This window comes from Lingula anatina, chromosome 4 (assembly GCF_051362555.1).
Source record: "Lingula anatina isolate TDL-2025a chromosome 4, LinAna3.0, whole genome shotgun sequence".
Lineage (NCBI taxonomy): Eukaryota > Metazoa > Brachiopoda > Lingulata > Lingulida > Lingulidae > Lingula > Lingula anatina.
Window position 1 is genome coordinate 16,492,198 of NC_141770.1, and position 27,473 is coordinate 16,519,670.

At 36.8% G+C, this 27,473-nt stretch overlaps 1 protein-coding gene across 1 annotated transcript in view; it reads right to left on the reverse strand.

Moving 5' to 3' along the window:
- Window positions 1-27,473, reverse strand: part of LOC106150846 (rotatin) — a 32,295-nt gene that overhangs the window by 1,767 nt on the left and 3,055 nt on the right. The window contains exons 7-45 of the mRNA XM_087011025.1: window positions 27,068-27,215; window positions 26,572-26,722; window positions 25,736-26,003; window positions 25,181-25,342; window positions 24,563-24,775; window positions 24,102-24,214; window positions 23,610-23,736; window positions 23,217-23,336; window positions 22,737-22,853; window positions 22,302-22,441; window positions 22,012-22,186; window positions 21,454-21,553; window positions 21,061-21,158; window positions 12,031-12,151; window positions 11,752-11,848; window positions 11,151-11,420; window positions 10,687-10,911; window positions 10,206-10,427; window positions 9,902-9,973; window positions 9,524-9,658; window positions 9,192-9,267; window positions 8,761-8,889; window positions 7,977-8,081; window positions 7,567-7,725; window positions 7,300-7,407; window positions 6,785-6,962; window positions 6,163-6,306; window positions 5,613-5,790; window positions 5,089-5,351; window positions 4,571-4,708; window positions 4,033-4,194; window positions 3,579-3,767; window positions 3,342-3,442; window positions 2,843-2,920; window positions 2,431-2,557; window positions 1,828-2,045; window positions 1,267-1,414; window positions 649-771; window positions 204-310 (exon numbers count right to left, since the gene is read on the reverse strand). Of these exons, the coding sequence (XP_086867151.1) occupies window positions 204-310; window positions 649-771; window positions 1,267-1,414; window positions 1,828-2,045; window positions 2,431-2,557; window positions 2,843-2,920; window positions 3,342-3,442; window positions 3,579-3,767; window positions 4,033-4,194; window positions 4,571-4,708; window positions 5,089-5,351; window positions 5,613-5,790; window positions 6,163-6,306; window positions 6,785-6,962; window positions 7,300-7,407; window positions 7,567-7,725; window positions 7,977-8,081; window positions 8,761-8,889; window positions 9,192-9,267; window positions 9,524-9,658; window positions 9,902-9,973; window positions 10,206-10,427; window positions 10,687-10,911; window positions 11,151-11,420; window positions 11,752-11,848; window positions 12,031-12,151; window positions 21,061-21,158; window positions 21,454-21,553; window positions 22,012-22,186; window positions 22,302-22,441; window positions 22,737-22,853; window positions 23,217-23,336; window positions 23,610-23,736; window positions 24,102-24,214; window positions 24,563-24,775; window positions 25,181-25,342; window positions 25,736-26,003; window positions 26,572-26,722; window positions 27,068-27,215 (5,805 nt within the window). The remainder of the gene's footprint in view (window positions 1-203; window positions 311-648; window positions 772-1,266; window positions 1,415-1,827; window positions 2,046-2,430; window positions 2,558-2,842; window positions 2,921-3,341; window positions 3,443-3,578; window positions 3,768-4,032; window positions 4,195-4,570; window positions 4,709-5,088; window positions 5,352-5,612; window positions 5,791-6,162; window positions 6,307-6,784; window positions 6,963-7,299; window positions 7,408-7,566; window positions 7,726-7,976; window positions 8,082-8,760; window positions 8,890-9,191; window positions 9,268-9,523; window positions 9,659-9,901; window positions 9,974-10,205; window positions 10,428-10,686; window positions 10,912-11,150; window positions 11,421-11,751; window positions 11,849-12,030; window positions 12,152-21,060; window positions 21,159-21,453; window positions 21,554-22,011; window positions 22,187-22,301; window positions 22,442-22,736; window positions 22,854-23,216; window positions 23,337-23,609; window positions 23,737-24,101; window positions 24,215-24,562; window positions 24,776-25,180; window positions 25,343-25,735; window positions 26,004-26,571; window positions 26,723-27,067; window positions 27,216-27,473) is intronic.

Here is a 27,473-nt window from a genome sequence, read left to right on the forward strand (position 1 = left end):
AATGTCTTTTAATTTCTACAATGCAATTCACTTCAGACAACCAAAACAACTTGGACTAAATATTGAATTTCCCCTCGAATCGGGTATTAAACATCTGTAATAATGACAAAAAATCTATCCATTTTAAGAAATATAATAATGTTGGTAGGTTCCCTTTGTCTTAATTTCAGATATGGACCTCCATATTTAGTCTTTTTATTTACCTTTTGATTATTATAGACCAGAGCCCAGAGTGCAGACATAGCAACAGTGGCATCCCCGACATCAAGGTTGGTTTCCAAGTACTTCAACAAGCAAGGCACCACTTTCTCTGGATATATATATAAAATGCAATGTAACAATCTTATATCAACTGAATTCTGCACTCTGTGCTCCAATGATACAATGGTACACTGTGTTTAACATAAACATAAGTGTCTTTGTTCACATTACTGACTCAATGTTACTAAGCACTTCTAAATTAATCAAAATGCCCAGTTTTCACTTCTAATGATTTTTGCCAGTGGTATTTCTCAACTCATATTAAAAGTAATTGCGGAACATGTTATAGATTTCATAAACTTCAAACAGAAAAAAAAGTCACATCAACCAAATTAATTTTTTTAAAGAATAATCTATTCCTACTTTAAAAACTCATTGCCCACTCACCATTTCCCAGAATCTTGGGTTTATTGGCAGAGTGATGGCACATGTTTCTCAGAACCATCAGAGCACTGGAGGCTGCCTGGCTGTGCTCAGACTCACAGAACTCCAGTAATAGAGCCAGGGAGTCTAGAATGGAGGCAAGGTATTGCTATGTCAGGCTCTGTACCATTTCACATATTGTTGAATAAAAGAGTTAACATACCTAGCCAACTAAACCAAAATAAGATAATATGTAGATATTAAATATAATAATAATAATAATAAATAAATAAATAATAAAATGATAATTTTATACTTTTACTTTTTTTTTCCACGGAAATGTGTATGTGTGTACATGCATGCGTGTCCATGTGTGAGAGCATATGTGAATGGAATGGTTAATAAGAAATATGTAAGCCCAAAGATCAACTGAAAACAGATAGATGCACTACAAATCAGAAAGACAAAGAAGACAGGGTAGCGAGAAAGTACTTCTGCTTTCCAAACTTGATTAAAGTATGCAGGGATGAGACTGCCACTTAGTGAAAAATTAAAAAAAAAAAATATGGCTTGGGGTCCAGAAGAGTTTGGCTCCCAAAAAGTCGGAAAACCTCATCCTTGAGTATGTGTCTGTGGCCTTACCCCCCATCTTTAATATCATCTGTTGTCCATCTGTGGTGAAGGAGAGGTTGACCAGCAGCTCCAGCCACATCACGTCCAGGGCCTGCTGGACCTTGGTCTTGCTGGGCTTGAGTGGACAAAGAGAAGAGAACCTGTGGAAGAAATTGCTCTGAAAGAAAATTAAGGTCAGGTAAATGGATAAATACAAGCGAACAACAAACAATAAATCTGTTACCTCTAAATTAAACAAGTACACAATGAGAGGAAATCCATATAAAATTGCAGCAAGCATTAATGAGAAATATTACCTAGTATTTTACAAAATTTTAGTGTTATAATCAAAAGCTGTAAAAACAGGAATGGAAAAACACCAACTAAATTCAGACATGATTCTGATTTGTATTTAAAAATAAGAAATAAGTGGCTGGGTGGATTTATGACCAAGGATCAGGGCACTGCTGAAATCTGAAAAACTACCAAGAAAAATAAATCAGATTTCCTATTTAAATGGAAACGAAAACAATGTCTATTAATGGTTAAACGTTAAACACAAATTTCCCTTCCAATTTCTCTGTCAATTACCTTCCACATAATCCCTCTGCACTCTGAAGACAGAACAATATTGGACAGTATGGCAAACAGGGTTCGAACCATGGACAGGCTTGTCTTGGACAGTCTCTCACACTCCCTGGTGGTGAGTTTCAGCAGACAGTGCACCAGTGAGTTATTGTTGTGTTGTGGCTTGGCATTGGGGAGGTCCACTGAAGACAGGGCAGAGGTCAAGGCCAGGCTGCTGGCAGCTACAGAAAGATACATAATCAACCAATTTATTGATGCAGATTTTCTTTGTGAAATAATTGAAAATGACTATTGGTTGAATTTATTCTTCTTTCCTCTTTCCTACTATTTTAAATCCTCTAACAGAGAAATATTAATATCTTTTACCTTCAGTGTAATGTGGTTAATCTTTTCAAGTTTACTCAAAGCAATATTGAATTTTTTGACAGCAAAGTCTTGTTTTACCTCTTAACGCACATGGAGAATGTGCCATGTGTTCATGTGCTAACTTTCATTTACCTGCTCCATTTATGGATAAAATATTGTAGTTAGATAAGACATGACATACAGCCTTTGTGAGAGATTGGTCCATGTTACACATTGTATTTATATTCTAACGCTTCCTACCTGCAAGACATTTGGCTGTGTAGTTAGCTAGGACATGAAGCACAGCATTCATGAGAGCTTGGTCCACATGACACCATCCCCACATCTGATGTAACACTGAACTCAATCCACTGAGCTGTGCTGCCGTCTGAAAAATAAGCAGCAGACGATGACATTTGTTGAAAAATGACTGCCTGACAAAAACATAATACCGAGTCAGACACTCTCTGTGCTGCATGTGTGATTCTGTTTTCAGCTATGATGGAAATTTGCTGCTTTTAAGTTCTGAGGCAAAAGATGAATATCTATATATATAACTTATTTATTACTTTCAAGGTATTCAACATAAAAAGCATATATTATGAAGATGTGATTATACATTATTGGCAAAAAAAGAATGTTGCAACATGTTTTAACATAAATTTGCCCATACCTTCACTTCAGCTTGATCATGCATAAAACTTCTAAGAAGTTCAAGAGTAAGCACCATAGACTCCAATAGAGGATCATCCTATAAGAAAGATACACAGAGCATAGGGTCTCTATTTCTTATTTAAATTATGACTCACATTTCACCATTATATTTAAGCTGGCAAACTGAAAAAGACATCTAAAAAAAAACAAGACAATATTTCTTCAACATCTTACTTAAAATGCCTAACACTGGATGACACAAATTTTTATGACTTCATCTGGTCAATTGTAATGACACAGCTAAGCATTATTATAACACAAGCAATTGTATCACAAATACATGGTTGACTAAAAATTCTGAAAACATAGCTTGGAATTTCTCATTGCATTTAGACCACATGAAAAAAAAACTATCAAAATGAAGACAGAAAATCCCCACATCAGGCATAATACATGATCTCTCTCCGCCCTGTTAACACTTCATTCCAAACACACACATACACATGCACTCCTCTCACCTTCTTCCTGCCAGATGTAGCTTTCCCAATCTGCAAGGACTCCATATTTAATTGGTTGTGCAACTTTCTTAAATATTCAACAAGAATCTCCATAAGTCCGGCTAAAAACAACAACAACAAAAAAAAAATGAAAATCACTTAATATTTAACTTAAAGGCAAAAATCTTAAGAAAAAAGAGAGACCATACTGGCACACTACTGGTTTCATTTACAATACTAGATATATGGCGAACTCACCTTCCAGTGCAGCCATCTTGGCAGTGGCACATTGGGATAGGAGGGACCTGAGCGCCACACTGATGTGTCTTGTCCTAGCATCCAAGTGAACAGTGACATTCTTCACCACCACTGTGTCATACAGTTTAATGAGAGCCTGGCTCAAGATTGCACCACTGGTGGGGGAATCTTCACCTTTTTCATTTTTCCCTTTGAGAATGAAAAAATCATTCATTTATTATTTATTCTTTTTCTTTATATCAGTGTTTATATATATTACACTCATGCAATGATTGTGGAAAAAAAATTCAGTTTCTTCATTATGATCATCAATTCAAGAACATCAAATACAAGGTTTATGAAGAAATGCCAGTACCTATCAATAGGTCAATTTAACTACTACACTTCTTTAAAAAATTTAAAAATCTGTTTGAGCCTATATGGTAAGGTCTTACAGTTTACAAGTCATGCTTACCCCCAGTTTTGTCAAGCATGGACAGTATAGATTTTTTGTGACCTAATTTCTTGACAGAACTTTCTTGGATTTTGCCTTCTTCACAGAGAAGAACAGTGATAAAATTCAAGGTGGCATCTTGCACTACTGATGGTGATCCAGTAAATGTTTTAGCCAGAGAACCTAAATTTTTATACAATAACAGGTTTAAATAAGATAACGTCATCTTGACAAGTTTGTTTACAGAACAGGGATTTGTGACTTCACACTAATATATTTAAAGATCATAACTCCTCTCTTAAATCAGCGAACTACTGATAATATTATTCAAATGTTTAGATTTTATAACGTAGTGATAATCTACCCATTTAAAAATTTTCCACAGATTTTTCATTTTTCTTGTAAAATGCCGACACAACATTAATGAACCAGCTTTCTCATTCCCACAGTCACTTTTTCGTTCACTTAAATTACATTACTTGTTCTCCCTGCTTCATCAAGTCAATAGAAAAGCCAGTCTTACACTTCAAAATGACTAAATTTCAATTATAAAGCATACCTGCTAATATGTCCCATTCTTTCACACATGCTTGAGCAACGTTGAGAAACCCTTGTTGACCAGAGTGCTGCAGTAGTGATATCAGGAAGTTATACACAGCTGTCTGGAGGGCCTGGCTCTTCTCTATTACAATAGGATCTGAAAACAAAGTTTATATCAAAAGTGAGCCATAAAGTATGTAAAAAGATATAGAAACCTGGTACAATCGATGCAGACCTTAAAGAACTTGTCATATCCTCAAGGTGTCTGATTTTTTCTTACATGTATATGTCAAACTATCGTATTTTTTATTAATTCAATGAATGTATGCTGAAAATATGCAGAAGTTTACAAACACACACCTAGACATCATATGTATCACATCTGTAAGCACAAGCATGCTCTCTCTCTCACACACACACACACACACACACACACACACACACACACACACACACACACACACACACACACACACACACACACACACACACACACACACACACACACACACACACACACACACACACACACAGTACCTGTAATATTATACCCCAGCAACCTGAGAGTACCGTCCAGTATGACTGCCTCCTGCAGTATCTCCTCCCTGACCTCAGTGTCCAGTTCACAACAGTGAGTGACCAGCTGTAGGATACTGGTGTACATCTCCACCAGACCAACCAAGATGACCAGCTGTCTCAGCATCCCCTCATCTTCACTAGACCCTGAGGAGGAGGAGGAGGGAGTTTTGGACTGCTGCATGTCCCTGGTGTACACTGCTAGTAAGTCAGGGTCTGTCAAACTGAAATGATAAGGTGGACATCACTGTAACTATTTATCTATTTATTTTTTCCATCAGTTTGCTCATCTATTTGTCTATTATATAACTAACAAACCTACATTTTCCATTTTTTATTTAAAGTAAATAACAAACTTGTATAATTCTTCATTCATCTGTCTGTTGATTGATTGATTTTTTCATTCTACTATAGATCTATCTGACTCATTAATGGTTCTACTAGTAACCAGTTTATAAACCAGTTTATTAACTTCTAACCAATACCTGACCAGTGCCCTGAGCAGCCCCTCCTTCTTCAAGCAGTCCAGGGTGTCCTGGGGCATTAGAACCACCAAGTTGGTCAGCAGCTGACTGACCGCTGATACCAGGGAGGGGGTGGCTATACTCTGGTAGTCCCCAGCACTGCCCCTGGACAGGTAGGTGGACGGACTGCTGCTGTCTGCTGATGACAAAGATATATCAGATATTAATCTCTCTCTCGTGTGCCTGTGTGTGTGTGCATGTGCGTGTGTGCATGCGCACGTGCATACATGTTTACTGTTTCTGGATCAATATATTCTGCATAGGTAGTACATCTTATTGTTTCATAAAAATCTAGTCAGTTGTGGCTAAATTATGAGCCAAATCCAAATATATCCAAATATAAGCCAAGATCTTTAAATTATCTCTTTACCTTAGTTTACCAAGCCTCTACCCTGACAAGATCTTTAAATTATCTCTTTACCTTAGTTTACCAAGCCTCTACCCTGATAATCAAGTAACACTCATTTTTAAAAAAGACCATGTACCCTGTGAGTCCAAAGTTAATTCTTACCAGGTTGTCCACTAGAGCCAGTCACTGGAGAGTCATGGTGTGAGCTGTGCTGTGATGGGCTACTGTCTGCCTGTTCTACTACCACTGCATGGGCAGCAGGGCGCCCAAACTGAGTGGCCACTCCTGGAACAGGTGTCCCAGACTCTGAAATAATAAATTCAATTTGAAACAAAATTATTACTTTACAATGAAATATATTGAAAAAATATCTTCTCTACAGATGAACCACATAAAATATGGTGGACAAAAATGCCTTTATCATATATTAAACATTTACATTTTTATACACCATTTCAAATTTGATAGATTTCAAGTGAAGTAAAGACAGAAGCTGGGGGGGGAGATTTTCCCCTACATCCCTTCCCCAAATTTTCAATGTTTTGGCCAATTGGAGTGGTAAGAGTAGATATAAAGTTCCAGATGAAAGAATCTCATATAATGAAGAAGTAGTAGCATTGTCACTGTCAGAGAGGCAGCAAACAGCTATACAGGTCAGTTAAAATAAACACAATTTAGCTATATTTTATATAATTTTCCTTTAACTATGGATGGCCACTGGAATTTTGAAAGTTACTCCCCCCCCTTCCTCCTCCTGCTTCCCCATCCCTTCTATCACACCTACCTGAAGTAGTGAGAGTGGACTGAGAGGCTGTGGACACCTGTCCAGGTGAATTAGAGGCCACTTTGATGGGGTGGACAGTGATATAGGGGTAGTAACTGGACAGTAGGACCACCATCTCCTGGTAGAAGTGACTGTGGTGGAGGAGGGCCATCAGGGCTGAGGTCCCCACCAGCGCCACCTGGAGGGAAAAAGGAAAACTTAGTTTGAACAGCAATATCTTGGCTGAGCTATACTGGTAGAGCTGCTTACTATAGGCAACTATAGGCAAATTTAAACAATAAATGAAATCAGTTTTTGTGTTCACTTCTGTTGTACATTGTTGAACGTGTGTGCGTGCGTGTGTGTGTGAATAGTAGTACAATTCGAGAATATATATGTTGTATAAAAAATCAGAACCTCCATATCAATTTTTGCAAATGAACAGTTAGAAATGAAAGATGATGGATGAAACAGTAAGCCTAGCACTAACAAAACTCACCTTTTTAAAAACTTTTTATAAATTACTTATTCATTACCTGGTTCTGTGGGCTAGTAATGACAGGTCCTTGCCATATATTAGCTCCCAGTTCCACACTGCCACTTGGCATAGTATCAGAGGTGAGATTGACCAGCAATAAGGCAGCCTGGAAGAGGTACATCACAGTGAGATATTGATAACATACAGGGCCTGGCATAAGCTGCTTTAAACAGAGTTTTACAGACCTGCCAAGATGTTACATGTGAACTGTACTTGAAATCTCAACCACAGTCAACTTGAAAACATAAAATAACAGATGCCGTACCTGTTGTCTCACCATGCTACACTCATAATGGTCCAGGAGAACAGAAAAAGCTGCTCCCCAAACTCCACCAATCAGCTGCTGGCAATGGGTTGTCATGGTGATACGGCCCGCCTCTGTGCTTGTCAAGGCTACAGCTATGCCAAGACCTGCAGCACGGACCTGAAAGAAACCATGACACTGATGAAATTAACAAGAAAACTGGAACTGATCGACTTAAGACTGCCAAAAATCAAATTGCTGATTGGACATAACCCCCAGAAGATGGGTCACCGTACATCCACAGCAGTATCAGCCAGGTGTAGATAGGCAGCGCAGTTAAGTATACCAAAACAATGTGACTACCTCATCAGGTGTATCAGCCAGTTGTAGGCAGTGTAGTTAAATATACCAATGCAATGTGACTATCTCACCTCTGGGTCTCTGTATGTCCACAGTGGTATCAGCCAGTTGTAGGCAGGGTCTGTGCTGGGGTGTTCTGGGAGCTGCTTGGTGAACAGCCAGCACTTGGGCCAGTCCTGGAAAAATATTCCAACAATGAAGACAATTCATGGAGACAATTCATAGAAAGAGAACAGAACACCTTTTTATTTCCCTTAAAATATAAAATATTTTGTTCCATATTAACAATGAAATAAAATGATGCATAAATAAAAATCTGTATTAGTCAGATCCTTTGAACCTAGAAAAATAAGAAAAACCAAATAAAGCAATGTTTAAAGTTTCAACTAATATCAGAGATTAAATTCCTAGTTTAAAGTACTAAATAGTTATTCACAATTATAAGGTGAAAAATTATGCAGACAACTGAATTCATCCACATATCCATTAAAGCAATAATAACTCTTCGTTTCAGCCAAAAAATGAATTTTCCTGGAGTAAACAACAATTTTCCCATACTTACCAATGGTTAATGAATCCATTTTTACATTCAAAGTTAGTCCCTGGTTTTTTTCTAAAAAGTTTGGTTTTTTGCTAAAATCTCTTAAGAGATTTTAACAGAGTATAGACATCAATGGAGGTCACGTGGTCTAAAGACAAGTTCAAATATCAGAATAAAAGCTATAACTGCTGTTTTTGTGGTAAAACAGAATATATGATATTTCTATGAGTTATTCACAAGTTTTTTATTGTGAAATATAGGTCTCATACGAAGAGTTATTATCCCTTTAAGTTTCCATTTTGGCTGTTACAGACCTCCTCTGTGCTTTGGTCAGACATTTCATATGCCAGGTGGCGCAGACACAGTGTGGCATTCCTGGTCACCCCACGCCCCATGTAGGACATCGACATCCCTCCACGCCCTATGTGAAAGGCTGACAGCACCTGCGGGGTAAACAGGTAATGTTACAGCATTAATAAATTGACAGCAACTTCTTGACAGTGAGCATCAAATCATCATCTTGAAGATTAACAGCCGCTGTAACATTACATCTATTTTCACATTTCCTTTGGATTTCACAGGCTTAATGCCAACATGAAATGGTAAAACTAATGGGGAAATCTTTGTCATACATTCACAATGTATCATTTCCCTAGTCTAAGTAAATCATCATTATTTATCTACCAAATACTGTATTTCTTTTCATTTGCCTGGCTAATAGTAACAGTGATGTCATCATAATTACCTCCAGTAAACAGTTCAGTAGCTGCAGGCAGAGAGTGCTGCTATCTGTGTCTTTACATCCAGAACTCCAACCTGGTCTGTTTTATCAAAAGAAAATGTGAAAATTTACTTAAAAACTTAATGAGATAAATTTCAATTTGAATGGCTGAAAAAGCATGTTTTTTTTCTTGCAACTGGCAGAAATTACAAAACAATTAGGATCAATTTCTGAGGAAATAAAATAACTCAGTTCTACATCAGCAATTTAAGTCCACATTAAAAAAATGTATGATAACCCTTAATGAAAAGATATTTTGGAGTTAATGACAAAGTGCAATCATCAGTCCAGTTTACCTTGCTGTCACATTGGTCAAGCATGGCAGTGTGCTCTCTAGGGAAGGGAGATTGTAAAACTGTGGCGCATCTGCCAAGTTTAACCTCAGCAGAAGACTACGTACAATATCTCCTCTGAGCCAAGTTTTCAAGGATCTGAAAATTAAATAATTTTTCAAAACCCTTATTATGAAGGGTTTACTTCAAAATTTTATAAAAATGGATAGCTAATTCTAATATGAAACAGAATTCTTCATGTATATTTCTATACAATTAAACAAAGTTCATATTAATTTATTGTTTCTTCTCCCTTCAAGAATTTTCTGTTAAACACTATCCCATCCATTACAAGGTAAGGTTACATTCTTATTCATTGCATATCAACCCAATATGACTTACGTCTTAGCTATCATCTGAGGCAGCCTATTAACAAATCTTCGTACAAAGCATAGCACTTCTTTCCTTAGCAACCTGACAATAATTGATAAATTCCTTCATAATTTGAAGTTACTGTAGTTTACATTTTACAGAAATATGCAAAATGTGCACTAGACTCAAAATATGTTAGACTACAGTAAATCTCTCTTTATCTTCAAAAATTTAAATAATAAATAAATAGATAAAATTAAAATAAAAATAAAGACAAATAGGAATATTACAAAAAAAAATCAATTTTTATTAATCTATCCTTTCACAGTCATACCTAGTAATATCATCCACATGGTCCCCCTCCCCGTCCTGTTGTCTGCCATCCTGTAAGCTTATCATGTTTGGCAGCGCCCCCTTCTTTTTAACCAAGAGATCTCCAAGCCACACTTGCTCAGCCTGAGGCACTGGGCCTGCTTCCAACATCAGATTTAAAAAAGAGAGAATTTCCATCAAGAGTGACTCATCCAAAGATGACGCTGGAATGACCTGAAGGAATCTGAAAATAAACAATAAAATCATGTTATTTAAACGCCCTATCAAGCTCATCCCACTAAATGTAATCTTTTTTCCACATTCTTATGTCCAAAGTGGCACAATGATAAAAAAAACTGTTTTTGTTGCAACCTTTTTCACCTTCCAAACAAAAAAAAAAAATGTCCAATTAATACACTTTCCAACCAGCTTGGAACAGCAACAGGTTAAATAAACATTTACTTATTATAACATCACATTCAGATACAACACATTATTTCTACCTTCCAATGGCCTCTCTCCATGTTAACCTGTACAGTATCTCTGCACCCAGTCCATGCACTCTGCACACTGTCATGTAGGTCTTCAGTCTCCCCAGGGCCTGGCTGACTTCAGTGTGGGATGTGGCATTACACATGCTGTACAGGCACTGCTGGATGGCAGAGATCAGGTGGGTGGTCTCCAGTATGGCTCTGTCTGCTGGTGTTAAATGTAACTTGGCAGAAAACCTAGAATGATTTTTTTCACTCAATTAGCATTTCTTCATACCATCTAAAGCATTACACTTTAAAAATTGGTCACTGCTGAAGATGCTTTTCTCCAGAAAATTTGTTCACAAATGTTGTTACTCATTACAACTTGTGCTTCAAAAGTTGGTGTCCACTTACAGTCTAAGGCACTTTGTGAGTTTTTCCATTCTCCTGTTTCAATCTTCAAAACAATCGTCAAAATATCACCCCTCACTTACTCAGTCTCATTTTCCTCCTCCTTTTTCTTCCTCAAATCTACCATCAGACTTTCCATATCTCCATGCCAGGCCACATTCCAGGCTATTTTTAGCATCTCTGCAGGGGGTCCTGTTTGCAGGGGGTCTGTGCTGGAAACTAGGTCAATCCTGTGCTGGCTGATCACATGGTGGGTAATGGGTTTGAAAGGGAGGTGGTACCTGTGTGCCATGAAGGCTGGGAGACTGAAACACTGAACTGACTTCTTGGGGGAAGAGTCCACAGCAACTGACCTAAATGAGAATTCAAAAAAAAATTTTCACAAAACGATCATTGGCGAATGTATAAATGAATAAATTAATTAGTACCTAATAAATTTTATAAAATACAAACGAAGGCTTATTATGAGAGTTGCTTCCTATTTGTTGCAATATAAAATTTATTTAAAAACTTGCTTGAAAGCTGACAAGCAAATAACCCCTTTTATACACAAATTGGGAATGACAAAAAGGGGAAGAAATAACATGTTTTACACAAACCACAGGTTCAAAGTACAATTTCAGAATAAGCACCAGCATTACCCATAAAGGTGTCAGTGAAAGTAATAAAGCAGTGGCAACTTACCAGACATCTATGCTGGCCACTTCATCAAATAACAACAACAGCAAGAGGTGTGAAGCATCATAATGTACTTGCTCATTCTTGTTGTGGAGGATAGATGCTAAAATACATGGCATTTAATGAGATTTTTAGGATATCCAGTAATTTTAAAAATAAAATACATGTCGAAAACATAACAAAAGATAAAAAGTATCACAACAAATGTGTAACATGTCGATTTATTTGATACAATTCAAAATACAGACAAAACAACACATGAGAAAAAAAATACCACCATTTTACCTCTGACTATCATGTAATAGGTTTGTGATTCATGCGCCAACTGGTGACGGAGATGGTAGTCGGAATGGACCAGGTGTCGTAACAAGGTCACACAGGCTGGCAGAAAGATGGTCTCAGAAAACTGATAGTGAGAGAGAGAAAGACAAAAAAGAACACAAAGTTAAACTAGAGGATCAGAGAGGCGATACCGCCTCCGAATATTGTACCACCAGCTGGAGCAAGCGCATTCGTATAGACCCCCCACATACACAAAATAAGGGACACAGCCACCAGTCTTATGCTTGACAAGCTATAAAAATGCAATCAACAAGAATTTTCAAAATACGCAAAAAATATATATTACTTAAAATGGTACAATCAAAGTTAAGTTAAGGTAGGTCAAAGGTCAATTTCAAGGTCACAGTAAATTGCCAGTATATGACTTTCTATTCAACTACAATAGTAACTATGGACCTATCTCTGCCAGGTTTGGAGTTAAAAGAGAAAGAAATTAGCAGAGTTCAGTTCATGATTATAAGTAGGTCAAAGGTCAATTTCAAGGTCACACTTAGATTGCCAGTATATGACTTCCTATTCAAGTTCAATAGTAACTATGGACCTATCTCGCTAGTTTTGGAAATAAAAGGGAACCAAAATTTGCAAAGTTCAATTCATGATAAAAAGTAGGTCAAAGGTCAATTTCAAGGTCACATTTAGATTGCCAGTATATGACTTCCTATTCAAGTTCAAAAGTAACTATGGACCTATCTCTGCCAGTTTTGGAGATAAAAGGGAACCAAAATTTGCAAAGTTCAACTCAAGGTGAAAAGTAGGTCAAAGGTCAATTTCAAAGTCACATTTAGATTGCCAGTATATGACTTTCCATTCAAGTTTAGTAACTAAGGACCTATCTCTGCCAGTTTTGGAGATATAAGGGACTAAATGTTATAATTTTGGAGTTACCATAATGTGCCATAAATTTCCTACAGAAAAAAATTAATTAAAATAAAGAAAAGGTCATTTTGGTCAAAATTCTTGAAATGGAAGGTGCTCTGAAGTTCCAGATGTTCTAATTTGATGAAATAATGTCATTTTTGACCACAAGTTGTCTGCTTTGCCAAGCCTTATTCCGGAGTTCAAAATTTATTATCCATTACTGTACTGCATATTTTGCTTTAACCACCAATATGTACTTTTTGATACAGCGTAACTTTGGAGATAAAAGGGAAGCAAAATTTGCAAAGTTCAGTTCATGGTGAAAAGTAGGTCAAAGGTCTATTTCAAGGTCACAGTAAGGTTGCCAGTATATGACTTCCTATTCAACTTCAATAGTAACTATGGACCTATCTCTGCCAGTTTTGGAGATATAAGGGACTAAGACTTCGTTCACAAGGAATGTCTATTTTCTAAAAATCTTTTTTCTATTCGCGCTACCTTATGATCACAGTCTATGCCCTGAATATCCCGCCACGTAATTACTGGCAGCGCGAGCCAGTTACTTAAAGTAACTTATAGTAACTGGCTCGCGCTGCCAGTAATTACGCCGAGGGATATTCAGGGCACAGACCATGATCACAACACATGCCGCGAATAGAAAATAGAATTTAGAAAATAGACATTGCATGTGAACAAAGCCTAAATGTTATAATTTTGGAGTTACCATAATGTACCATAAATTTCCTACAGAAAAAATTAATTAAAATAAAGAAAAGGTCATTTTGGTCAAAATTCTTGAAATGGGAGGTGCTCTGAAGTTCCAGATGTTCAAATTTGATGAAATAATGTCATTTTTGACCACAAGTTGTCTGCTTTGCCAAGCCTTATGTTTTATTTTTTCCGGAGTTCAAAATTTATTATCCATTACTGTACTGCACATTTTGCTTTAACCACCAAAATGTACTTTTTGATACAGCCTAACTTTGGAGATAAAAGGGAAGCAAAATTTGCAAAGTTCAGTTCATGATGAAAAGAAGGTCAAAGGTCAATTTCAAGGTCAGAGTAAGATTGCCAGTACATGACTTCCTATTCAACTTCAATAGTAACTATGGACTTATCTCTGCCAGTTTTGGAGATATAAGGGACTAAATGTTATAATTTTGGAGTTACCATAATGTCCCATAAATTTCCTACAGAAAAAATTAATTAAAATAAAGAAAAGGTCATTTTGGTCAAAATTCTTGAAATGGGAGGTGCTCTGAAGTTCCAGATGTTCAGATTTGATGAAATCATGTCATTTTTGACCACAAGTTGCCTGCTTTGCCAAGCCTTATGTTTTATTTTTCCGGAGTTCAAAATTTATCATCCATTACCGTACTGCACATTTTGCTTTAACCACCAAAATGTACTTTTTGATACAGCGTAACTTTGGAGATAAAAGGGAAGCAAAATTTGCAAAGTTCAGTTCATGATGAAAAGTAGGTCAAAGGTCAATTTCAAGGTCACAGTAAGATTGCCAGTATATGACTTCCTATTCAACTTCAATAGTAACTATGGACCTATCTCTGCCAGATTTGGAGATATAAGGGAAGCAAAATTTGCAAAGTTCAGTTCATGGTGAAAAGTAGGTCAAAGGTCAATTTCAAGGTCACATTTAGATTGCCAATATATGACTTCATATTCAAGTTCAATAGTAACTATGGGCCTATCTCTGCCAGGTTTGGAGTTAAAAGAGAAAGAATTTAGCAGAGTTCAGTTCATGGTGAAAAGTAGGTCAAAGGTCAATTTCAAGGTCACATTTAGATTGCCAATATATGACTTCATATTCAAGTTCAATAGTAACTATGGGCCTATCTCTGCCAGGTTTGGAGTTAAAAGAGAAAGAATTTAGCAGAGTTCAGTTCATGGTGAAAAGTAGGTCAAAGGTCAATTTTAAGGTCACATTTAGATTGCCAGTATATGATTTCCTATTCAACTTCAATAGTAACTATGGACCTATCTCTGCTAGTTTTGGAGATAAAAGGGAAGCAAAATTTCCAAAGTTCAGTTCATGGTGAAAAGTAGGTCAAAGGTCAATTGTAAGGTCACATTTAGATTGCCAGTATATGACTTCCTATTCAACTTCAATAGTAACTATGGACCTATCTCTGCTAGTTTTGGAGATAAAAGGGAAGCAAATTTTCCAAAGTTCAGTTCATGGTGGAAAGTAGGTCAAAGGTCAATTTCAAGGCAACATTTAGATTGCCAGTATATGACTTCATATTCAAGTTCAATAGAAACTATGGACCTATCTCTGCCAGTTTTGGAGATAAAAGGGAGGCAAAATTTGCAAAGTTCAGTTCATGGTGAAAAGTAGGTCAAAGGTCAATTTCAAGGTCACAGTAAGATTGCCAGTACATGACTTCCTATTCAACTTCAATAGTAACTATGGACCTATCTCTGCCAGTTTTGGAGATAAAAGGGAAGCAAAATTTCCAAAGTTCAGTTCATGGTGAAAAGTAGGTCAAAGGTCAATTGTAAGGTCACATTTAGATTGCCAGTATATGACTTCCTATTCAACTTCAATAGTAACTATGGACCTATCTCTGCTAGTTTTGGAGATAAAAGGGAAGCAAATTTTCCAAAGTTCAGTTCATGGTGGAAAGTAGGTCAAAGGTCAATTTCAAGGCAACATTTAGATTGCCAGTATATGACTTCCTATTCAAGTTCAAAAGTAACTATGGACCTATCTCTGCCAGTTTTGGAGATAAAAGGGAACCAAAATTTGCAAAGTTCAACTCAAGGTGAAAAGTAGGTCAAAGGTCAATTTCAAAGTCACATTTAGATTGCCAGTATATGACTTTCCATTCAAGTTTAGTAACTAAGGACCTATCTCTGCCAGTTTTGGAGATATAAGGGACTAAATGTTATAATTTTGGAGTTACCATAATGTGCCATAAATTTCCTACAGAAAAAAATTAATTAAAATAAAGAAAAGGTCATTTTGGTCAAATTAGAACATCTGGAACTTCAGAGCACCTTCCATTTCTAATGGAAGGTGCTCTGAAGTTCCAGATGTTCTAATTTGATGAAATAATGTCATTTTTGACCACAAGTTGTCTGCTTTGCCAAGCCTTATTCCGGAGTTCAAAATTTATTATCCATTACTGTACTGCATATTTTGCTTTAACCACCAATATGTACTTTTTGATACAGCGTAACTTTGGAGATAAAAGGGAAGCAAAATTTGCAAAGTTCAGTTCATGGTGAAAAGTAGGTCAAAGGTCTATTTCAAGGTCACAGTAAGGTTGCCAGTATATGACTTCCTATTCAACTTCAATAGTAACTATGGACCTATCTCTGCCAGTTTTGGAGATATAAGGGACTAAGACTTCGTTCACAAGGAATGTCTATTTTCTAAAAATCTTTTTTCTATTCGCGCTACCTTATGATCACAGTCTATGCCCTGAATATCCCGCCACGTAATTACTGGCAGCGCGAGCCAGTTACTTAAAGTAACTTATAGTAACTGGCTCGCGCTGCCAGTAATTACGCCGAGGGATATTCAGGGCACAGACCATGATCACAACACATGCCGCGAATAGAAAATAGAATTTAGAAAATAGACATTGCATGTGAACAAAGCCTAAATGTTATAATTTTGGAGTTACCATAATGTACCATAAATTTCCTACAGAAAAAATTAATTAAAATAAAGAAAAGGTCATTTTGGTCAAAATTCTTGAAATGGGAGGTGCTCTGAAGTTCCAGATGTTCAAATTTGATGAAATAATGTCATTTTTGACCACAAGTTGTCTGCTTTGCCAAGCCTTATGTTTTATTTTTTCCGGAGTTCAAAATTTATTATCCATTACTGTACTGCACATTTTGCTTTAACCACCAAAATGTACTTTTTGATACAGCCTAACTTTGGAGATAAAAGGGAAGCAAAATTTGCAAAGTTCAGTTCATGATGAAAAGAAGGTCAAAGGTCAATTTCAAGGTCAGAGTAAGATTGCCAGTACATGACTTCCTATTCAACTTCAATAGTAACTATGGACTTATCTCTGCCAGTTTTGGAGATATAAGGGACTAAATGTTATAATTTTGGAGTTACCATAATGTCCCATAAATTTCCTACAGAAAAAATTAATTAAAATAAAGAAAAGGTCATTTTGGTCAAAATTCTTGAAATGGGAGGTGCTCTGAAGTTCCAGATGTTCAGATTTGATGAAATCATGTCATTTTTGACCACAAGTTGCCTGCTTTGCCAAGCCTTATGTTTTATTTTTCCGGAGTTCAAAATTTATCATCCATTACCGTACTGCACATTTTGCTTTAACCACCAAAATGTACTTTTTGATACAGCGTAACTTTGGAGATAAAAGGGAAGCAAAATTTGCAAAGTTCAGTTCATGATGAAAAGTAGGTCAAAGGTCAATTTCAAGGTCACAGTAAGATTGCCAGTATATGACTTCCTATTCAACTTCAATAGTAACTATGGACCTATCTCTGCCAGATTTGGAGATATAAGGGAAGCAAAATTTGCAAAGTTCAGTTCATGGTGAAAAGTAGGTCAAAGGTCAATTTCAAGGTCACATTTAGATTGCCAATATATGACTTCATATTCAAGTTCAATAGTAACTATGGGCCTATCTCTGCCAGGTTTGGAGTTAAAAGAGAAAGAATTTAGCAGAGTTCAGTTCATGGTGAAAAGTAGGTCAAAGGTCAATTTCAAGGTCACATTTAGATTGCCAATATATGACTTCATATTCAAGTTCAATAGTAACTATGGGCCTATCTCTGCCAGGTTTGGAGTTAAAAGAGAAAGAATTTAGCAGAGTTCAGTTCATGGTGAAAAGTAGGTCAAAGGTCAATTTTAAGGTCACATTTAGATTGCCAGTATATGATTTCCTATTCAACTTCAATAGTAACTATGGACCTATCTCTGCTAGTTTTGGAGATAAAAGGGAAGCAAAATTTCCAAAGTTCAGTTCATGGTGAAAAGTAGGTCAAAGGTCAATTGTAAGGTCACATTTAGATTGCCAGTATATGACTTCCTATTCAACTTCAATAGTAACTATGGACCTATCTCTGCTAGTTTTGGAGATAAAAGGGAAGCAAATTTTCCAAAGTTCAGTTCATGGTGGAAAGTAGGTCAAAGGTCAATTTCAAGGCAACATTTAGATTGCCAGTATATGACTTCATATTCAAGTTCAATAGAAACTATGGACCTATCTCTGCCAGTTTTGGAGATAAAAGGGAGGCAAAATTTGCAAAGTTCAGTTCATGGTGAAAAGTAGGTCAAAGGTCAATTTCAAGGTCACAGTAAGATTGCCAGTACATGACTTCCTATTCAACTTCAATAGTAACTATGGACTTATCTCTGCCAGTTTTGGAGATATAAGGGACTAAATGATATAATTTTGGAGTTACCATAATGTGCCATAAATTTCCTACAGAAAAAATTAATTAAAATAAAGAAAAGGTCATTTTGGTAATAATTCCAGAAATGGGAGGTGCTCTGAAGTTTCAAATGTTCAAATTTGATGAAATAATGTCATTTTCGACCACAAGTTGCCTGCTTTGCCTAGCCTTATGTTTTATTTTAACGGAGTTCAAAATTTATTATCCATTACCGTACTGCACATTTTGCTTTAACCACCAAAATGTACTTTTTGATACAGCGTAACTTTGGAGATAAAAGGGAAGCAAAATTTGCAAAGTTCAGTTCATGATGAAAAGTAGGTCAAAGGTCAATTTCAAGGTCACAGTAAGATTGCCAATATATGACTTCTTATTCAAGTTCAATAGTAACTATGGACCTATCTCTGCCAGTTTTGGAGATAAAAGGGAACCAAAATTTGCAAAGTTCAATTCATGATAAAAAGTAGGTCAAAGGTCAATTTCAAGGTCACATTTAGATTGCCAGTATATGACTTCCTATTCAACTTCAATAGTCACTATGGACCTATGTCTGCCAGGTTTGGAGATAAAAGGGAACCAAAATTTGCAAAGTTCAATTCATGATAAAAAGTAGGTCAAAGGTCAATTTCAAGGTCACATTTAGATTGCCAGTATATGACTTCCTATTCAACTTCAATAGTAACTATGGACCTATCTCTGCCAGTTTTGGAGATAAAAGGGAAGCAAAATTTGCAAAGTTCAATTCATGACAAAAAGTAGGTCAAAGGTCAATTTCAAGGTCACAGTAAGATTGCCAGTATATGACTTCCTATTCAAGTTCAATAGTAACTATGGACCTATCTCTGCCAGTTTTGGAGATAAAAGGGAACCAAAATTTGCAAAGTTCAATTCATGATAAAAAGTAGGTCAAAGGTCAATTTCAAGGTCACATTTAGATTGCCAGTATATGACTTCCTATTCAACTTCAATAGTAACTATGGACCTATCTCTGCCAGGTTTGGAGTTAAAAGAGAAAGAAATTAGCAGAGTTCAGTTCATGGTGAAAAGTAGGTCAAAGGTCAATTTTAAGGTCACATTTAGATTGCCAGTATATGACTTCCTATTCAACTTCAATAGTAACTATGGACCTATCTCTGCTAGTTTTGGAGATAAAAGGGAAGCAAAATTTCCAAAGTTCAGTTCATGGTGAAAAGTAGGTCAAAGGTCAATTTAAAGGTCACATTTAGATTGCCAGTATATGACTTCCTATTCAACTTCAATGGTAACTATGGACCTATCTCTGCCAGTTTTGGAGATAAAAGGGAAGCAAAATTTGCAAAGTTCAATTTATGGTGAAAAGTAGGTCAAAGGTCAATTTCAAGGTCACAGTAAGATTGCCAGTATATGACTTCCTATTCAACTTCAATAGTAACTATGGACCTATCTCTGCCAGATTTGGAGATATAAGGGACTAAATGTTATAATTTCGGAGTTACCTTAATGTGCCATAAATTTCCTACAGAAAAAATTAATTAAAATAAAGAAAAGGTCATTTTGGTCAAAATTCTTGAAATGGGAGGTGCTCTGAAGTTCCAGATGTTCAAATTTGATGAAATAATATCATTTTTGACCACAAGTTGTCTGCTTTGCCAAGCCTTATGTTTTATTTTTCCAGAGTTCAAAATTTATTATCCATTACCGTACTGCACATTTTGCTTTCACTACCAATATGGACTTTTTGATACAGCGTAACTCGAAAACCGTATGGAATACAAAAAAACGGAGACCACCCTCAGTGTTGGGCTTTACATGCTCTACAAAATGCAAAAAAGAATGGGTCTCTAGCATTAACGGTTCCCGAATTACAGACAGTTTTCAGTTTCGGTATCTTATGGCCGCTACACCCGTGAAAATGCACCGATTGACCCCAAATTCACACAGATGAAAGATGACCTGAAGGGTAATATTTTCCAATAATTTTATTGGTTAAGTCTGTGTGGTGTCTGAATAACAGCGCAAATAAATTTTTTTTCGTAAAAAAATTCATTTTTTTGAAAATTTTTGCCCGTTTGACCTTGAAATAAAGGTCAAAGGTCAAATCCAAGGGCATATTTGAAATCTACACATATGACTTTTGGAAAGCCGTCTGTAGAAATTTTTCCCATAATTCCTTCCGTAGGGTAGATAATTAGCATTTAATTTTGCCATTTTTGGACAAGGGTGCATTGCAATGAGTGCCACACCTAGACCCCAATACCGACAAAGCCCAAATTTTACGTGGAACGAGTTGAGATTATAGGTGACCTAAATCCAACAGATGGGTATGGGGGCCCTTACCGTCTAGGAGGAGAAGCGGTAACGGTAACATGGCGGCGGAGCCGGCGGAGCCGCAGGAGCCGGCGGAACGGACCGGACGGGACTAAAACCATGTGTACCGCCAGCGCTAACGCTGGTGGTACAATAATAATCATGATAATTTTTTTTAAAACTCAGTGTTAAATCAAGACCATCTGTGACTGTGAGAATGAAATCCAAGGTATCCCAGAATAATCATAAGCTGTAATGCACTTAAAACAAAATAAAAATTAAGAGAATCAGGGCATCATCCTTCCCCCCTCCTCACATTTTTCACAATAAAGACACGCCCACATTAACATACACCACAACTACCAATTTTTTATTTCGCCTTCAATCTGAGCTCTGTCTGAAAACAAATTGCACATGACATACCTGAGCTGTACTGTTTTCTTTGAGCACAGCCGTCTTCATACTGTCCAGCACCATCTCCAGCCCTCCCTCTTCCCTGAACACTTTGTGTAGACTGGTATCTGTAATGTGGAAGAAACAGGTACAAGACCTCCAGATACAAAGTGATATTTACCACACACAGTTATGGTGCCTCTTCATGAAATATATTAAAAAAATATTAGATTAAGAAATAAATATATACTGATATTTACACAAACAATCATTTTTACAGGACCTCAAAACATCTCTCAAAACAATACGTATCAGTACTGCTACTATAAAGACTTGTCTTCAGTGAAAACAGGTCATGATATCAATTTCCAAATATAACTGTAATAATAATAAAATCAAAATAGACCTCATGGGTATATTTACCTTGTAACATAATAGCTAGCTGGTCTAGTGCAGACTTTTTCACTCCTATATCCACTGACGGAGATCTGAGAATATTGACAACTTTCATCATGCTGTCCACCTGTAATCACAAGAGATTTTTAAAGAGTTTTATCCCATCAATGTTTTCTAGTTTTGTTCTAACCCATGGTTTTAATTATAAAATTATTGTATTTATATCTTAAACAAGCAATAAAAATGTGTCTATTTTAGAGTTTGTTATTGAAATAAATTCCTTGAGTATATTTTATATATATATAACTGTATCATGATAAATCATCATAATTATATCACATTCAATAAGAATGAGTCACAACAGTATGAGCAGTGCCCCATTTCTGTGAAAGAAGTATCACTACAGTGATATCACCACGTTGGTCCATGAACTTGTAGAATCTCAAAATATTATCAATATCACAAACTTGTACTGTTAACTCAAAAAATACAGACCAGAGAGACTTAAACATATAATATTACTACTGTTAGTAACAGATATGGTCATTAAGTGTAAACAGCACAGCAATAAAATATCCCATTTACCTGGAAAACAGAGCGCCCAGCCTCATCAGAATCTTCTAGGTATCTAGGCTCCCTGATGACATACAGGTCTGACAGCCCAGCCACGTCTAGTTCTGTGAAGACTGGGAGCTTCTTCTCGCTGTCCTCCTCATCTGAAAGAAACCAGGCCAGCTTGGACAGCGCCTCTGCTCTTGTCCTGGGGAGCAAGGAGACAAAAAAAAGCTTCTAAAAACTTGCACCATCCCTGTTTTTCATTATTGTTTCTTTACTAAGTCTAGAAATCCATATTTTTCATCAGAGTTTCTGCTTACCTGACATCTTTGGAAAACATCATTCTGAGAACACCCCTGAACCTCTCTAGTTTGGGCAACGTTCCCTTCACTGGAGACGGAGTGACATCACACAGGCTACGAATACTGCTCCCTAGGGGGCTCTGCAAACCAGCATAACCCTGTGTGAAAACAGAAAAAAAAATTTTTAAATCCAAACCCAAATATCCAGTAGAATAAAGCATATTAACATTGAGGTGTTAGCTGTAGAACTGAAATGGCTATGGTACCCATAGTATTGAAACTGAATTGTAACCCAATTGTAGGGAAGAGTTGTCTGGAGAAGATAGCAAGTGTATGACAACTGCTGAACTGACAAGGTTCAACTCAGTGTGTACAAGCTACACATGTTCATCTCAGACTCACACTTGTCCTGTGATGTTTAAACTAAACTGATAGTTCAATTTGTGTTATTACCTGTAATATTGGCATTATAGCAGCCACAATCTGCATCAGTCTGCTCCATATATGATCAGGCATTAGCAGCTGACTCTGAAGGAGGTACAAGACTACCTGCTGTGCCACACCCAAGACCTGGAAATATGAACACTTGATATTGGCAGTTGAATCCCATAAATTAATCAAACAAATACAAGCAGTTATCAGCTAGGCACTTTCAACCTGGTGCTGATCTATTACATATATAATGCCAATACATATTGCAACTTCTGAAGTTAATAGCAAGAGGAACAAACCCTAAAGTGCAATGTATCTCAGTTGATGTTTAAACAGACTGTAGTCAATAAAAAATCAAATTATAGTTGTAAATATGATAAATAATTTAACAAAGTGTAGTTATGACTACTATAAATGCAAACTGCAGTTATAATCCTAATAATAACAAAATGTCAGCTAAATGTAAGATGGCCTCCTTATGTCCTGCCTTCAACAACCCACCCTTTCATTAGCATCATCCATCCCAAAGCAGCAGATTTCATACAGAACATGTCTGTCCAACAAGAACAGGATTTTCTGACAACTGGACGGCTTGCCGGGGCCATCAATATGAAGAGTATCCTAAAATATAAGTGTAAAATAAAGTCCATAGCATAAAATCAGCATAAATATAATCGCCAGAATATACCTAGGTGCACCAGCTCTATCACTCCTTTATCCTCACAAAAGTCAAAACAGCATATCATAGTGAGTACATTTTTTGCAGTCCCAAAATCAAATAAGGACGTAGGACTGACAATTGATTGACACTGCAGAGCAGGGTATAGTTTTGTTCTGTGCAGAAAAATAATACAGACAGATAAAGCTAGCACCAAATATTCTTTCTTTCTGTACCTTGACCAGTGCCAGACATACAGAGTATGCCCTCAGCTTCACCTCCACCAGAGAGTGGGCAAGGACTTCCAGGAGCACCTTCCTACTGTTGGTCATCACTAATGGACTGGCATTGACTGGACTGCAGCTGGAAAGAGGACAGGTAAATGAAGTGTTAACTTAAATGAGTGTATCATATTTGGTGTGTTTACAGGTATGTTCAGACAAAGAGATTTAGTTACTAAGGCATGTCAAATGTAAATCCATCTAGTTTATGAGTTCTATGATGTTTGTGTGAGAGAGAGAGAAGGCACTTTTTTACCAGCATAAGTCTATGATGGCAGTGTACTCTAACACATAGACACTACTACACACATACACAAGCACTGCACAAGTAACATGCAAGTAGTCCAGAGCTTAACAGTGTTCAGGTATAGTGACAGGGTAGACTGGGACATTACAACATGTACATATGTACATGAAGACATGCCTATACACTCAGTATTAACTTACACATCAGAGCACAGCCTGACATACTCCTCTACCAGTGTTAGGTTACAATGATATGGAAGACTGGGCAGGGAGTCCTCTGCAATCTGTATCAGCTCTGTGGCATCTTGATCACACTGTGGAAAAAATTATTAATTGGTTTAAAAATTGACTTGTCTGAGGTCTTGCTTAGTATCATGTTCTTCTTGAATTCAAAATAATTCTTAATGAATTCAATGACCATATTTTTCATCAAATCAGGTATACATTACCAGTGGGATTTTTTTTTCCTTCTCAATACATATGACAACCAATAATTTCATTTAGTATACATATTTTGTGAAAATCACAGATACCAGTTTTTGACTCACTTGTCCTTTGTGAACCCAATATTTTAAAAGCAAGCTTTTAAAACAGTACTCAATATGACATTATTGCTATAATAAATTATTATTAACAACCATCTGTTCTGCGCAGTATTTTACCCTGTTCTGGCAGTTCAGTAAGAACTGGCAAGTCTTCTGCATGGACACCACTATGGTCTCAGCCTGCAGGAACCTCTGGTACCCCTCTCCATCCACAGCCTCCAGGTAAGGCAGGAAAGCAGGTCTGAGGGCAGGGAGACTCTGGGACAGCGCCTCATCAAACACTATCCAGCTCACTGACTGACTCAGGTGCTCCGAGATCACAGACTGAGCCTTTAGTGGTATGGATGACAAGAAGGAAATATCATAGAGAATTTCAGGTATAAAAAGACTGATATCTGAAAATAATGACGTGGGGTCCATACCAGGGGGGCCTCTGCATCTATCTCAAAAATGTTATTATTGGCTCTCAAAAACGTCGGAATACCATCAAAAGACAGAAAAATCTCATTACTGGAAGTTGCACTTATCTTTATTGACAGTTACCAGATAAATAGGATCTTTTATTATCAATACTTTGTATTTGTGAGTGGTGTTGTGCTTACTTGTCACAGATTAATATAGATTATTTTTGCTTAAGACCACTGCTGCTGATTATGATTCTTACAAATCAAAACTTAACAAATGAACACAATTCTCACGACAATTCAAACACTCAGCAAAAATATTTTTAACAACCTGTTCAACTGGCACCAACAGCTTGAGGAACTTGTGCAGGAATACGCTGACCACCAGGAAGCCAAGGCGGTGCTGCTCCTTGTCACCACTGGTGCCAGACTGGTGGTGATGGTAACTGGAGACTTCACCAAGGATTTGTAAAAATTCCTGTAACTTCTCAACCTGAAATAGACAAAGCACAAGATATTCTTAGAACTATATTGCTATATAATGCTATTCATTCTGAATAAATAAATTGACGCTTTTTATCAGATCGCATAAACTTTCTTAATCTGCCGAAAAGAACATTTAAATTATTCATCCTGCTTTTCAAACCATTCTAAAGATGACACCATATATCTGGTACTCTTTTTCTAACCAAGTTAATCAAAAATGCATAAAACCAACTACAGAACATAAACATTTATCACTAATACATCTTTCCTGAAAAGCAGCCTTTTTCAAATATCTAGTATGCTCTATACACCAACAGATATACTTCCAGATGTGATCTGGTAAATGAAATAAAGGTGCAGACTTTCCTGCATAATAACAAGTCTTTTTTATCAAACTCACCATATCTCTAGCTGTTATACTGCCATCTGTCCACACCTGACCTGTGAGACTTAGCCCCAGTACATCCAAACTCTCGTCCATCAAGAGAGCTACATCCACCAGGGTGTCCTTGCGGTCAGTTCGCAGCAAGGGGGCAGCCCTGGTCAGTGTCCGGAGACAACACTGTGGAAGGGTCAGTTGAGAGAACTGCAGGGCGTCCATCTCATCAACGTCTGTGTCTTCCTGCTGGTGATTACCCATGTCCTGGTCCTCCTGAGGGGACACTGGTCTGAAATAAGGACAGAAATGAAATAAAATGAAGGATAATTTGTACTGACCAGATGGCCTTCTGATTAGAGTGTTTGTCTCCAGAGCAAGAGGCACGAGTTTGACCAATCCTTTATAAACAGTATCTGCCGACTCCCTGCTTGGCACTCAGTACTTAAGGGTTGAAGCAGGGTTCAGGCAGAGAACAATATTATAAGCATGCTATTTTTCAGCGCCTCATACAACAGCAGGGCTTATAAAAATGATGATAATCCTCCCCAGGGAGGCGAAATCATCAACACAGATCGTAATGGCCAGGAGTCAACTGAAATATGTACCACACAAAATTGTAACTTATTGTAAAGTCTAAAGAACATATTTGGAATTTAGACTTTTAAAAAATCAATATGTTTATTTAGTTATAATAAGTAGACGACAATGCAGGGAAGCAAGAGAGCAAAAAACACTTTAAAATATATATTTACAGAAGGAAAATTGGTCAAGATTGCCTAATTTGATATTGCCACCACCACTAATGCACTCAAGACAAAAATGACACTAAGTTTCTAAATGGTTTACTGTTAAATAACCTTGAACTATCTGATGGCGAAGTATCTCTATCTTGACCATCACCCTGGTTACGGGTATCACTTCGACCAATCACAGATGGTCTTGTATCAGAAGAATTAAGAGTCTGATTGCTAGGAGATGCAACACTTGATGGAGGAGATGCCCCAAAGTCTGAAACAATATTACAAAGAGCATGAAATAAGAAGAATAAGAAAAAAAAAAAACAATAAAGCATCTAAATATAAATAAGATTCTTCTTTGACAAATGCTGTTTACATTTTAAATTGAGCATCTAAGTTAATTCCACTTTTTTTCAAGGAAAAAAGAGAGGGAAAGCACTAGTAAGGTGTTAATTAAGGCTATCTTCAAGGCTTTCCCCAGGACTCCCTGTAAATCAATGACCAAATTACAGATTCAACTTTTGGGATTCCCTGTACCCTAAATCCTTGAAAACCCTTGGTTATCTTCCAAGACAATGCACTTTTTAAATACATGTATTATTATATGATACATCACCTATTTTTGGTGTATACAGAGTTGGATCCTGATAAAAGTGGATCCTGTGCTGCAGATGGACACAAAGGTCTCGTAGTGTTTTCACTGCAGCTGTCACAACACCCAATGTCCCACCCTCACTGGGCACTTGCAGCAGTTGTAACAAAATCTGAAACACAGTAATTGAAGTCAGCCTGGTGGACAGAGTTTGTGAGATAGTGACTACTATAATCAACCGAAGTGTGCATTTTTGACTTACGCCAATGCAGAAAAGTAAATTTCAATCACTATTTAATCCAACATACCTTGTTTTTAAGATTTATCATTTGTATTTGCTCACAAAACCCTGCCAAATGGCATGAGTCCCTTTTTCTGTTCGGAAATCTGACATAATTGTATTTAAGTGCCACTATCAAACATTGCTTAG